Here is a 14,958-nt window from a genome sequence, read left to right on the forward strand (position 1 = left end):
TCATTTTGTATAACTGTCTAAATGTCATACACACTACTTAGTGGTACCTTTATTCACTATGGGAGAAAAAGAGAATGAGTTCCTTACATCAATAATGTCAAACTATTTTGTAATAATGATTATGAAGATAATCTGCTACATGAAGTAGTCAACTTTCCAAGAGTAATGAAAATCAAGAAAATATTTTAACAAATTTTAATCAAATCTGCATTAACATAATATTCCATAACAATAATAGACTTCACAACAATTTAATACTATATTTTACTCCACAACAGTAAAATAACAGTCAAAAACATTCACTGCATATATTTATTGAAAATACCTTTGAAATTTTTTAAACAAAACTTCTGTTTTATTTGTTATTCTTAAGGTAATGAGGTAGCCAAAACAAACACCAATAATGGTCACAAAGAAACTTAGAGCTTCAAAAATCAACTTTGGGGCAAATATCTTCCAGACCATCAGATGCCTGCAGTGGATTGTAGCAGCAAGCATACATGCAAAAACCTGTGAAATAATGAAAAAGCTTAATTATAGAGTTGCATACCCAAACTATTGAAATTTAAATAACTATGACAACTTATATTTACATAGATACAAGAAATTAGCTGTTTAGCCCAGGGCTTCCAGAGAGCATCACAGCCTTGGAAATACTCCCTGTTTATTTTGTTCAGTTAGATCTGCTACAAGAAAGAGTCACAGATATAGCTCAAAATCGATTATGCCACTAACTGTGAACATATCCTCATCTTTTCAATTAAAGAATACACATATTCAGAAATTATGTAAGAAAGAAAAATTCAAAATAATAAAATAATATTAGTATTTTCAAAATTTAAACCCAGAGCCAAAGGAAAATGTGAAATGTTCTTGAAGGTGTATACTGCTGTAATGAGAAGAAGAGAAAACCTTTGCATTCAGTCTCCGGAGAAGTAGGTAAAGAATAAATTCCAAAATGTAAGCTGATTCTCATAATATGAGGGAAGTTGGTTTGCTTCCTTAGTCCAATAGTTATATTTCTACTTTATCATTTGTTATTTCACTGTGCAGCCCTGTTATTATTTAGTTTATAGACTGAGTAAATAAATTTTAACTGTTCATACTGTTAATATTTATTGAGGCTATCTGTTGCACATCTGTAAATTTACGCAAGCCATTTTGGAAAGAATTAAGATATTCATATGTGGAAAAAGGTGATAGGTATAACTGTGTGTTAGGTTTCTGTTTTCCTACTCCTCGCAGTTCCCCATTTGAACTTTCTGTATGTTGATCTTTTCTCCATTTCTTTGTATTGCCTTTTTTGTGTGGCTCCTTTCGGCTACTACATGGTGTGCTATCACTCAGTGTAATATATTCCTTTATAATCGGTTTTCCTTCAGCTACTGCTTTCTGTACAAGTACAATTTTTTCTATGTTAAGTTTTTGCTATAAGCAGTGGCTGGATTTTAGTTTTTTGAAATCTGTATCAGTCTGAGTTGCATAGCAGTTGTGAGCTATTAAGCAGGTAGTCAGTTCGTTTGTTCCATGTTCTATAGATCACTTGTACGATTAATCGTAATGAGGAATGAGCCATTTTACATTCACAATATAGACTGATGTATAAATGTGGCTACATGCTGATCATTTAAAAATGGCATTTTTATTTTATTTACTACAGACATGAATCAGTAATTTCTATCCACCACCTTTAACACATTGCATAAATAGAAATTCTTCTACAGAGCAGAGAAATTGTGAAGCAGAAACCTTTTTAGTTTGATTTCAAATGTAACTTCACTGTCAAACATTTCATATTATTGGGTAAGTGATCAAAACATTTAGTGGCAACATTGTGCACCAACAGAAAACCTTAATGTGGAATAATGAATGTCATTTTTTCTTCTGGTGTAGTAATTATGAACATCGCTGTTGCTTTTGAACTGTAGCGAGTTATTTATGACAAACTTGGTGAGGGAATAAATATACTGTGACTCAGTAGTCAAAGTGACAAATTTCTTAAACAACAACGGAAAAGCCTGGATGGAATAATATGTAAAATAAGGAAAGGCAACCACTCACCTATAGCTGACTGATGTGTGGCACATAGACACAAACAAAAGAAAATAATATTTACACTAGCTTCCAAGCTCTCGCTCTTTCTCTACCCTTATTGCATATTTACATATGCAAGTGCCCACACACTCCAAAGTGCACCCAATTGTAGCCACAGAGAGACTGCCGATTACCAATTATTGAGAACAGTTGCCTCGGTACATGGAAGTCGGGATGGGGTAGAGAAAGATACATAATGCGAGGAGGGGGTAGCAGGATAGGGTGAAGATGGCTCTTTGCCAGAAGACTCAGCAGCTGCACCACAAGAATAAAGGAATAAGGAATGCAGAGGGCAGAGCATGTAAGAGACAGAGAAAGGAGGGGGGGGGGGGGGGGGAGAAAAGAAGATGGAGGTGAAGGGGAAGAGACGGAGGGAAGAGGGGGAAGGGAGAGGGGGGATAGGGAGAGAGAGAGAGAGAGAGAGAGAGAGAGAGAGAGAGAGAGAGAGACCACATGCTAGGGGGAGGGGGGAGAAAGAGTGGTGGCAAAAGACAATGCATGATCTGTAAGGGGAAGGAGTGTAGTGGACAGTGGAGAGAAGTGAAGAGGTAAGATGAGGCAGTGAGAAACAGGTTAGAAGAGCTTTAGGCCACAAAGACTGCAATAGTGCAGGATACACTGGAGGAAAAATTCCCACCTGTGCAGTTCGGAGAAGCTAGTGCTGGACTGGAGTATCAGAACGAACTGTTTAGTGAAGCACCTAATGTAGTCATTAGCGTTGTGGTGTGCAGCATGTTTTCCAAATGGATGGTCAAGTCTGTGATTTGCAACAGTTTGGTGGTGGCCATTCATGTGAGCAGATAGTTGGTGACTGGCCATACCCACAGAGTACTGCACAGTAATTGCAACACAGCTGATATTTCACACAAGGCCCTGTCTTTTATGGAGTAGGGAATGCCTGTGACTGGACTGCAGTAGGAGGTGTTAGGAGGATGTACGAGACAGGTCTTGCACCTGGGTCAACCACAAGGGAATGACCCATGGAGTGCAAGACTGGAGTAGGGACACACAAGGACGTTCTGTAGATTGGACGGATAGCAGATCACTATTTTGCTTGATATGGGTGGATTTAGAGTAGGATATCCCTTACCTCAAGACACGGTAAGATATAGTTGAAGCCCTGCTGTAGGATGTGGCTGAGCAACACCAGGCTGATACTTGGTGATCAGAGGAGTGTTGGTCAGTGGTTGGTTAAAAGGTTTACTGGTGCAAGAGCAGGAGATGGAACAAGCAATCTGTTTATGGATAATCTGCATGGGATACTGTTTGTCAATACAGGCTCTGGCAAGGTTGTCAGTTTATTACAACAACACTTGCTTTCCACAGAGCACGGTGACACTACGAGGAAGAGATTTTTTGACATGGAGTGGTTGACAGTCGTAAAAGTGGAGGTACTGTTAGTCAACGGTGAAAGTAATGGGACACCTCCTACCTATTTATGGAGTTGTCTGAGAAGTGGTTATCAATATCTAGAAAGGTGGCTTGTTGAGTTAAGAAAGACCGAGTGAAGTCGAGCTTGGAACGGGTGTCAGTTTTATGGAGGAAACAGCAAGGGTGTCCCTGCCAGGAGTTCAGATCATGAAAATGTTATCACTGAATCTGAACCAGACAAGGGGTTTTAGGTGCTGACTACATAGGAAGGATTCCCCCACATGGCCCATTGGTCATGATGTGGATAGTTAGGAGGATTTGGAAAGAGGTGGTGGGTTCAGTATGAAGACACTGGCAAACATAGTGTTCCATGGCCACAAGGCCACAGGCACGATGGATGTTGGTGTATAAGGATGTTGCATTCACAGTAACCAACAAGGACTCTGATGGTAACGGGAAAGGAACTACGGAAAGGCAGTGATGGAAGTGAGCAGTGTCTTGAATGTGGAATGGGACGTTACAGACAACACGTGTTGGTCAACAATTGCACTGGTTCATTCTGTGGCTGTAATGTATCCAGCCACAATGGGGATGGGTTTACACAGTTTGGGGAGTCCGTAAAAGAAAGGAGTGCATTTGTCTGAGGGGGGGAGATGGGAGATAGATTTATGTATCTTTGCATCATGGTCACCACAAAATGGTGCTCAACTGCAAATTTGACCATCCAGTTGTGGAACATTTTGCACACTATAAAGCAAATAACTTCAATGGGTGCTTCGTTAAAAGAGCCATTTAGATATTTCCATCCTGCACTTGTTTCTCTAAGCAATGCAGGTGGGAATTCTCTCCAGTTTAGCCTGAATTCTCTCTCGCATAGCCTGCAATCACCCTGACCTAAATCTCTCCCGCCTCCACTTTCCCACCCCTCTGCCCTTCTCTCTTCTCTCCCTGTTCTAGCTGCTTCTCTCCCCCCCCCCCCCCCTCCCTCCCACCCCAACCACCTCTATCTATTATGTGCTCTACCTTCTGAGCTCTTTCCATCTTGTTGTGGACCGCTCCATCATCTGTCAAAGGGCCTCCTCACACTATCCTGCTACCCCTTCCTCATCTTGTGCATCCTTCCCTATCCCCTCTGCACTTCCACCTATCAATGCAACTGCTCTCAATAACTGATAATCAACAGTCAGTCTCAATGCAACCATGTTTGTGTTTGTGTGTGTGTGTGTGTGTGTGTGTGTGTGTGTGTGTGTGTGTGAGTGTGAATGCTCGTACTTTTGCTTGAGAGCGAGCAAGAGCTTGAAAGCTATATAAATACTATTTCTGTTACGTGTTTCTAAGTGCCACATTAGTCATCAATAGGTGAGTGGTTGACTCCTTATTTTACATATTATAACTCCTTAAACAGATGGCTACAAGAAGATCAAGAGCGAGCAGCACACATTATTCTTGCAGTTGTCAAAAGTACTAAATGAGCATTTCTTTGTACAGGTCTGGTTCTCAAAATTTTGTTTTAAAATTTATCCTGTCTGTCTTATGCATACTGTATAGTAAGAGTTGCATATAATTTGGAACAAACCTGATGTGTTGACTCTGTCAATGGGTGCATCTTAATTTTTTTCTGTGTATGTTATCTGTTTGTTATCCCATTGGAAGTCTTTATTTTCTTAATTTGTTGCATGTTTTGTGGATTATTTTATTATTACAGGTGAGTAAATACCATTTTGTTTTGTGTGTGGATTCCTATTCTGCTCTGTGTTGTTGTTGTTTAGTTGTGTAGGGTGTTGTGTGTGTACGGCACATTTATTCCTATATATCTTACGGTTAATGCATGGTTCACAATGAGTCAATATGTGATATAACACACTCCAATAAAGGTCATGTGATGCCACACTTAGCAGTGTGACACTCATGTTCCCACTGGGAAGATGTGATATGCAATAGGACACGCAATGCCACTCTCCATACGACAAGCAACAAGACGGCACAAGTCACATTTTTGTTTCAGTTTCAATTGCAATTGCAATTATGAGCACTTTTGAAGAGAACGTTATTGTGTCTTATCATTATTTAAAGCTCAAAAAACCGAAAAAGAAATGAAAAAACTTGATGCACCCATACAATGCTATAAATATCACACATAGTTTGGCTGTGGGTTCCCACTATGCCTCTCAATGTAAAAAATTTTATGAATTCTACAGAATGAATCCAGATAGTTCCCACTTTTTGGAGCAACTTGTATCATCTATTCTGACAAAGCATGACATAAATTTTCTACTTGCCATTTCTCTTGCTGAAGTACAACTCATTACAATAAATTAAGCTGGTGGAAGAGCATGAACAACATTAAAAACACCACCATGAAAAGATAATTTTTTTAAGACCACCTAATATGGTACTTTATTCAAATTAATACATATATAAATAATATTCAAAAATTAATAAACCTAGGACAGTAGTTCTACACTCATTCAGTTTCAAAAAGTAATGTTTGATCCAGCTTGAGGAGTATATAGAAGAAATGTTGCTGGATTTGAAGAGAGTTCAATCACGGTCAATGGTGCAGGAGCGGTGCTGAACTCTGTGTAGGGGTAGGCAATGTATTTGAAAAAATGGAAGAGGCCCATCGTATGAAAATTACTGACTACGTCTTTCTTGCCTTCATCCAGCTGCTCATTCATAAGTAACAGAAATTTAGCTTTCAGTCTGTTTTACTCCTATTTTGAGCTTCAGCTCGTATCGGCAGTATATGAAAAAGAGAAACACGAGGCAGGAGGAGGAGGAGATTTAGTGTTTAACGTCCCGTCGACAACAAGGTCATCAGAGACTGAGCGCAAGCTTGGGTGAGGAAAGGATGGGGAAGGAAATCGGCCGTGCCCTTTCACAGGAACCATCCCGGCATTTGCCTGAAGCGATTTAGGGAAATCACGGAAAACCTAAATCAGGATGGCCGGAGACGGGATTGAACCGTCGTCCTCCCGAATGCGAGTCCAGTGTGCTAACCACTGCGCCACCTCGCTCGGTAAACATGAGGCAGCTCTAGGCTTCTCGTGACAGGCGACAATAGCGTCATGTGTGGTGTGTAGCTGCCAACCTTGTCACTGACAAAGTTCAATGTATCTCGTGTATGAAGTGATGAACCCACGTTTCATCACCTGTGACAACATTCGACATAATATTGTCACGATCAGTCTCGTAATGTGCAAGCAATACTGCACAGATAGTCCTGAGTTGCTCTTTATGGTCTTCTGTTAGGCAATGAGAAACCCAGCTGGCACACACCTTTTGAGCACCCCAACTGGTAAATGAGTGTGTCAGCACTACCATAAGACATGTCATGTTGTGCAGTGAGGTGTTTGATGTGATTCATCAACCATCTTGTATGAGAGTGTCGTACATTCCAATACTGCAGGAGCCACATTTGTGTGCGGCCAGTCAGCACGAGAGGGATCGGACATGTTAGCGCGACCTTGTTCCGATGATGAAAGAAGCCTCACCCAATGACTGCTTGGAACACAACTCTGTTACAGATGACATTTTGAAGGCCACATACACTGCCATCTGCTATCTGAACTCCATGAGATTATAGGAGGTGAAGAGGGAATATTTCATCATGTCTCACAACAAAGCCCGCATTATTTCCACCAAAACTGGCTGAGAACAAAAATGTGTTACATTACTTATTGAATACACCTTGCACCATCGTCCTTATTCAGGCATTATATAACATTCCATCCCACAGTTATTCTACATTTTGAAAGCTTTGTGCGGAGTAATACTCTTTCTGCTGCTATACAGATTTCAACAGCTGGTACTGCATTCACACTATGAATGCCTGCTTTCACAAGAGCTATAATTTCCTCTGTGGGAACAACTCTTGGACTGATGACAAAATTTCCACCCTTGGCAAACACAGTTACTTTGTTGTCAGATAATAAACGTTTCAGTAAACTGGTAACAGTGCAAGAAATGTCTAAATGCTGGATTGTCTGATTAGGTTGCAAATGATCCTAATTTGTTCTTCTGTCTACTAGATGCTGTCAACATATGCTTTACCACTGTATCATGCAACAGTCATTAAATTTTATCCCAGTTTTCAAAATATGTACATCATCACAATTCTGCACAGGAGCATGCACAAATTGAATTCATTTCAGTCCATAGTGACCCAGGATGTATGTTGGACCTCTGAAAAAGCTACAATGACAAAGTCGTCCACAGATGAGGGTGAAACATTGAGTTTCTACAAGAAAATCACCCAATCATGATATAACAGCCCATAATATTTTAATAAGTATGATATTTCTGGCCATGAAAGTTCAATTTTACAAACAGAACTTCATAAAAGAATTAAACACAATAAAACAAAAACCTGTAGAGAATGATTTAATCAAACACATGATAGAGAGATTTAACTATAAAGTATGTAAACAGACTGGAACTGAACGTGCCATAACAACAATGCCACATTCAACACTCAGCAGAATAGGAATCCACACACAAAACAAAATTGTATATATTCACATACAACAGTAGAATAATCCACAAAATAGGTAACATATTAATGAAACAAGGGCTTCAAATAGGATAGCAGACGGACAACATGACAGAAAATTCAAGACATACAACACACTTACTGTCAAATTCAACAGATCAGGTGTATTCCAACTTACATGTAAGTCTTGCCAGTCAGTACACACAGAACAGACAGACATAAATTTTAAAGTAGTATATTCTAGATATCAGAACACTGAAAATTAATGGTTCACGTATCATAACAACTTAATAGCTCAGAACCATTATGTAACTCGTGTGGCGGCTCTCTGGCACGCATATGTCTTAATTCCACATGTTCCTAGTTCATCACTACAGCCATCTGCTAAGGCAATGAGTTTCTTTCTTTGATTGCCTACTTCCACCCCAAGCTTTCAATACTGCCATGCAACTGGATACCCGCCTACTACAGTCACTGGCTGTTGGTACAAGACAACAGCTCAGTTACTAGAGAGGATTCCACTGACCTAGCCTTGCTTTCAGTCCTGGTCTTCTTCTTGCTATGTCAAGATCAATTTCGACACCATGCCACAACAGACACAATAGATGGCAACACGCTACACCTACTACACAGCCCCTTGTGTAAATCAGTGTTTCACACTGCAAGGCTTCCGACCAGCTAGCATTAGTGCCCATGTTGGTACTAAGTTCAGAGCTCTGGCTGTCACTGCTGATACCCTTGTGTTATAACCATGTGACTTTCATTTGGATCTCACCCTGGCCATTTCTTCCACAAGAGGCAATTAATTCCACACTTAATTCTGCCCCTTGCACTTGTAAGAACAGTGTTGTGCTGGTGGATACTCTGGGACGAAATAGCGATTTTGTTCGTCGACCAGCTATTCTTACCAAACTGCTCTTTTCTCTAGTGCCATCACAACTGCAAGTGACTTTCTCCAATAACTGTTAATTTTAGACCATTTCATATTTTGTCTGTAGAAGTTTAGTTGTTTTAATACACATATTGTTTTCTTGACCAGATGTGGACCTTGATCTTTGTGCAGTACCTATCATGACTTATTTCACAATTCTGTGATTATTTTAGTAAGTTATGTAAGGAAACAGTCATACACTAAAACTGATATTGTTTTCAAAATACTAAAATCATAGCACAGCTTATAGCAGAAATCTACCAAAAAGAAAGTGTCCACTTACAAAAGGCAATAGCAGAAGGGAAACAAACTATAAACTACAAAACTACACTATACGGTGGCATACTGATTAGCACCCTAAATGAACTTTACAAGAAAATTAAAACAAACAAATGAAAAAATTCACCATACACAAACAAAAGTACATAAACAAAGTTAAAGTAAGGAGCCAGAACATCAACAGGGGCCAAGCGCACGGCAGGAATATACACTTTGTTTTGTGAAGCTTAGTGTGTTAATTTGTGAATGTTGTTCAGTTCATTAAAAATATACTGTTTTTCTGTGACTACACTCCTGGAAATTGAAATAAGAACACCATGAATTCATTGTCCCAGGAAGGGGAAACTTTATTGACACATTCCTGGGGTCAGATACATCACATGATCACACTGACAGAACCACAGGCACATAGACACAGGCAACAGAGCATGCACAATGTCGGCACTAGTACAGTGTATATCCACCTTTCGCAGCAATGCAGGCTGCTATTCTTCCATGGAGACGATCGTAGAGATGCTGGATGTAGTCCTGTGGAACGGCTTGCCATGCCATTTCCACCTGGCGCCTCAGTTGGACCAGCGTTCGTGCTGGACGTGCAGACCGCGTGAGACGACGCTTCATCCAGTCCCAAACATGCTCAATGGGGGACAGATCCGGAGATCTTGCTGGTCAGGGTAGTTGACTTACACCTTCTAGAGCACGTTGGATGGCACAGGATACATGCGGACGTGCATTGTCCTGTTGGAACAGCAAGTTCCCTTGCCGGTCTAGGAATGGTAGAACGATGGGTTCGATGACGGTTTGGATGTACCGTGCACTATTCAGTGTCCCCTCGACGATCACCAGTGGTGCACGGCCAGTGTAGGAGATCGCTCCCCACACCATGATGCCGGGTGTTGGCCCTGTGTGCCTCGGTCGTATGCAGTCCTGATTGTGGCGCTCACCTGCACGGCGCCAAACACGCATACGACCATCATTGGCACCAAGGCAGAAGCGACTCTCATCGCTGAAGACGACACGTCTCCATTCGTCCCTCCATTCACGCCTGTCGCGACACCACTGGAGGCGGGCTGCACGATGTTGGGGCGTGAGCGGAAGACGGCCTAACGGTGTGCGGGACCGTAGCCCAGCTTCATGGAGACGGTTGCGAATGGTCCTCGCTGATACCCCAGGAGCAACAGTGTCCCTAATTTGCTGGGAAGTGGCGGTGCGGTCCCCTACGGCACTGCGTAGGAACCTACGGTCTTGGCGTGCATACGTGCGTCGCTGCGGTCCGGTCCCAGGTCGACGGGCACGTGCACCTTCCGCCGACCACTGGCGACAACATCGATGTACTGTGGAGACCTCACGCCCCACGTGTTGAGCAATTCGGCGGTACGTCCACCAGGCCTCCCGCATGCCCACTACACGCCCTCGCTCAAAGTCCGTCAACTGCACATACGGTTAACGTCCACGCTGTCGCGGCATGCTACCAGTGTTAAAGACTGCGATGGAGCTCCGTATGCCACGGCAAACTGGCTGACACTGACAGCGGCGGTGCACAAATGCTGCGCAGCTAGCGCCATTCGACGGCCAACACCGCGGTTCCTGGTGTGTCTGCTGTGCCGTGCGTGTGATCATTGCTTGTACAGCCCTCTCGCAGTGTCCGGAGCAAGTATGGTGGGTCTGACACACCGGTGTCAATGTGTTCTTTTTTCCATTTCCAGGAGTGTATTTATTCAAGAGAGGAGCATGTGTGTAACACCAAGAAGTATGACAAAAACTGCAACTAATCACAAAATATTGCCACGAACTACACTATGGAGTAGCAATTAGCGTCATAGGCTAGTGTGCTGCATGTCAGCAACTCAAATTCAATAACCAGCAAACATTTATTTTATAGTATTTCTCATTTCTAGAAGATTGGGTTCCAAAACAGCAGTACACGAGTTACACATCAGGCAACTATCAGCGATTTCTGGAGACATTGGTATGGCTGAAAGATTTTGACCACATACAACAGGTGGGATGACATTAAGTGTTTGGCAAATGTATACTTTTACTTGGACAGCATAGCCCAGCAGTGGTTTGACAACAAGGAAGAGAAGACAACAGCTGGAGCAAATCCAGACTGAACTCAAGAAAACATTTGGTGATCATCAGCACTAAGTCCATTTAACACAAGAACAATTGAAGAACAGGGTACTATATCTTGTGGAAATGATACAGCCATACAAACAAAACAATTTGGTTCTATGCCACATTGTGAATCAAAATATGATAGAAACAGAAAATATCTCACACTTGATGAAAGGAGTTGCATAAAATGTATACCAAGCTTTTCCGGTAAAGGATGTTATAACAACAGATGAATTCATCGAAGAATTCACCTAGGATATGCTACACAAAAAGAGTCAGATGAAAGAGGTATGACTAATTCCCAAATGTGGTCCCTATAGTAGTTGTGGAAGACCACGGTGACCTTAACTCTCCAATACCCCCGAAAGTAAAGGAAGAAATACAGCAGTTATGGCTGCCAGAAATGTCAGACTGAGTACACAAGAGAGAGCACTCATGCATGTTCACCACGTATTTCAAGAGATAATACAGAATTTCGAAGAAGAGCTGCATTAATCTTCAGCACCAATCTCCACTACCAGTCGAACGCATCATGAAGAATGAATATGGCCAATTCAGACTTCTATCACATCCCTCAAACAACAACCCAGCATATGAAAAACACAAGCCCAACCAACTCCTTCACTATGTATAATGCCCCACAAAAGAAAAGACATTTGGAGGACGGATGGCAACATGCTGGTGTATTTCCACTGTGGATGCCCTGGACACATTGTAAGGTACTGCAGAGAAAGAAGACAAGCATTTGATGACTATTATGACATACGATGTCAACCATGACAACAGTCCTACTCATGCTAGTCAACTGCTGACTGTTCTATGTCCGCCGCTCGTGGTCTCGCGGTAGCATTCTCGCTTCCCGAGCACGGGGTCCCGGGTTCGATTCCCGGCGGGGTCAGGGATTTTCACCTGCCTCGAGATGACTGGGTGTTTGTGTTGTCCTCATCCTTTCATCATCATCCAGGAAAGTGGCGAAATTGGACTGAGCAAAGATTGGGTAATTGTACGGGCGCTGATAACCACGCAGTTGAGCGCCCCACAAACCAAACATCATCATCAACTGCTGACTGTAGTCAAGCTGTGGAATAAAGTCCACCACCATACCCTGGATGAGGGTGCTGTAGCCATTCCCAGCTGCTTGCCTAGCAGGAAAATTCAGGAAAACTAAGCGAGGCTATCGTCTATGGAGGTGAGGTCACCACAGATGAAAATTTTCCTTGGACAATATGTACCAAGATGCAAAGAAAACTCATTGACATCATCATCAATGGCCAATCTGTCCAAGCACTAGTCAACTCAGGGGCTTCTTTTTCTGTAATATGGAATGGTTATCATCACCAGCTAAAGAAGGCTGCGTCCTATGATATGAAAGTGATTGTGCTGGAGTTCGCATATGGAAAATACATCCTGGTGGCGGGAACATATATTGCAATAACAACTCTCAATGACACAACACAGTCCTTCAAATTTCTCGTTTTAACAAAGTGTAGTCATAATGTTATTCTTGGATGGGACTTCTTGCAGGCATCACAAGCAGTCAGAGACTGTGGAAGACCAGAGCTCTGGATTGAAAAAGCTATTCCAACAATCACACATGAGAATGATTGCTTGTGGCAGTTGTTTGCTGTTGCTTCAACAAGGCAAGTTCCAGTTATCAATCAAGATGCTCATTTGACCTGTAAAGCTATTGTCGCTTGCAAAAAGTTACTCAGGCTCACAAAATAAATCTACATATCAGTGATAATTATTAGCACAGCAGATGGTCAAGGACAATTTTGGTTCATAAGCAGCTACAGTTCATCCCTAAAGCTATGAGCACACAATGATGAAGGATATTGCTCGACTACCACTACAGATAAGGCCGGGGAGGAAGTTAGTATCAAACTGTCAATAAGATCTGGCCTCACTGAGGAACAATGTTCTCTACATCTACATCCATACTCCGCAAGCCACCTGACGGTGTGTGACGGAGGGTACCTTGAGTACCTCTATCGGTTCTCCCTTCTATTCCAGTCTCGTATTGTTCGTGGAAAGAAGGATTGTCGGTATGCCTCTGTGTGGGCTCTAATCTCTCTGATTTTATCCTCATGGTCTCTTCGCGAGATATACGTAGGAGGGAGCAATATACTGCTTGACTCTTCGGTGAAGGTATGTTCTCGAAACTTTGACAAAAGCCCGTACCGAGCTACTGAGCGTCTCTCCTGCAGAGTCTTCCACTGGAGTTTATCTATCATCTCCGTAACGCTTTCGCGATTACTAAATGATCCTGTAACGAAGCGCGCTGCTCTCCGTTGGATCTTCTCTATATCTTCTATCAACCCTATCTGGTTCGGATCCCACACTGCTGAGCAGTATTCAAGCAGTGGGCGAACAAGCGTACTGTAACCTACTTCCTTTGTTTTCGGATTGAATTTCCTTAGGATTCTTCCAATGAATCTCAGTCTGGCATCTGCTTTACCGACGATCAACATTATATGATCATTCCATTTTAAATCACTCCTAACGCGTACTCCCAGATAATTTATGGTATTAACTGCTTCCAGTTGCTGACCTGCTATTTTGTAGCTAAATGATAAAGGATCTATCTTTCTGTGTATTCGCAGCACATTACACTTGTCTACATTGAGATTCAATTGCCATTCCCTGCACCATGCGTCAATTCGCTGCAGATCCTCCTGCATTTCAGTACAATTTTCCATTGTTACAACCTCTCGATACACCACAGCATCATCTGCAAAAAGCCTCAGTGAACTTCCGATGTCATCCACCAGGTCATTTATGTATATTGTGAATAGCAACGGTCCTATGACACTCCCCTGCGGCACACCTGAAATCTTCGGAAGACTTCTCTCCATTGAGAATAACATGCTGCGTCCTGTTATCTAGGAACTCCTCAATCCAATCACACAATTGGTCTGATAGTCCATATGCTCTTACTCTGTTCATTCAACGACTGTGGGGAACTGTATCGAATGCCTTCCAGAAGTCAAGAAACACGGCATCTACCTGTGAACCCATGTCTATGGCCCTCTGAGTCTCGTGGACGAATAGCGCGAGCTGGGTTTCACATGACCGTCTTTTTCGAAACCCATGCTGATTCCTACAGAGTAGATTTCTCGTCTCCAGAAAAGTCATTATACTCGAACACAATACGTGTTCTACAATTCTACAACTGATCGACGTTAGAGATATAGGTCTATAGTTCTGCACATCTGTTCAACGTCCCTTCTTGAAAACGGGGATGACCTGTGCCCTTTTCCAATCCTTTGGAACGCTACGCTCTTCTAGAGACCTACGGTACACCGCTGCAAGAAGGGGAGCAAGTTCCTTCGCGTACTCTGTGTAAAATCGAATTGGTATCCCATCAGGTCCAGAGGCCTTTCCTCTTTTGAGCGATTTTAATTGTTTCTCTATCCCTCTGTCGTCTATTTCGATATCTACCATTTTGTCATCTGTGCGACAATCTAGAGAAGGAACTACAGTGCAGTTTTCCTCTGTGAAACAACTTTGGAAAAAGACATTTAGTATTTCGGCCTTTAGTCTGTCATCCTCTGTTTCAGTACCATTTTGGTCACAGAGTGTCTGGACATTTTGTTTTGATCAAACTACCGCTTTGACATAAGACCAAAATTTCTTAGGATTTTCTGCCAAGTCAGTACATAGAACTTTACTT

At 42.1% G+C, this 14,958-nt stretch overlaps 1 protein-coding gene across 1 annotated transcript in view; it reads right to left on the reverse strand.

Moving 5' to 3' along the window:
* Positions 1-210: 210 nt before the first annotated feature.
* Positions 211-14,958, reverse strand: part of LOC126190846 (GPI ethanolamine phosphate transferase 3) — a 96,549-nt gene continuing 81,801 nt past the window's right edge. Inside the window, exon 5 of the mRNA XM_049931431.1 lies at positions 211-510. Coding sequence (XP_049787388.1) covers positions 313-510 — 198 coding nt within the window. The 3' untranslated portion in view covers positions 211-312. The remainder of the gene's footprint in view (positions 511-14,958) is intronic.

The sequence above is a fragment of the Schistocerca cancellata genome, chromosome 6, assembly GCF_023864275.1.
Source record: "Schistocerca cancellata isolate TAMUIC-IGC-003103 chromosome 6, iqSchCanc2.1, whole genome shotgun sequence".
Lineage (NCBI taxonomy): Eukaryota > Metazoa > Arthropoda > Insecta > Orthoptera > Acrididae > Schistocerca > Schistocerca cancellata.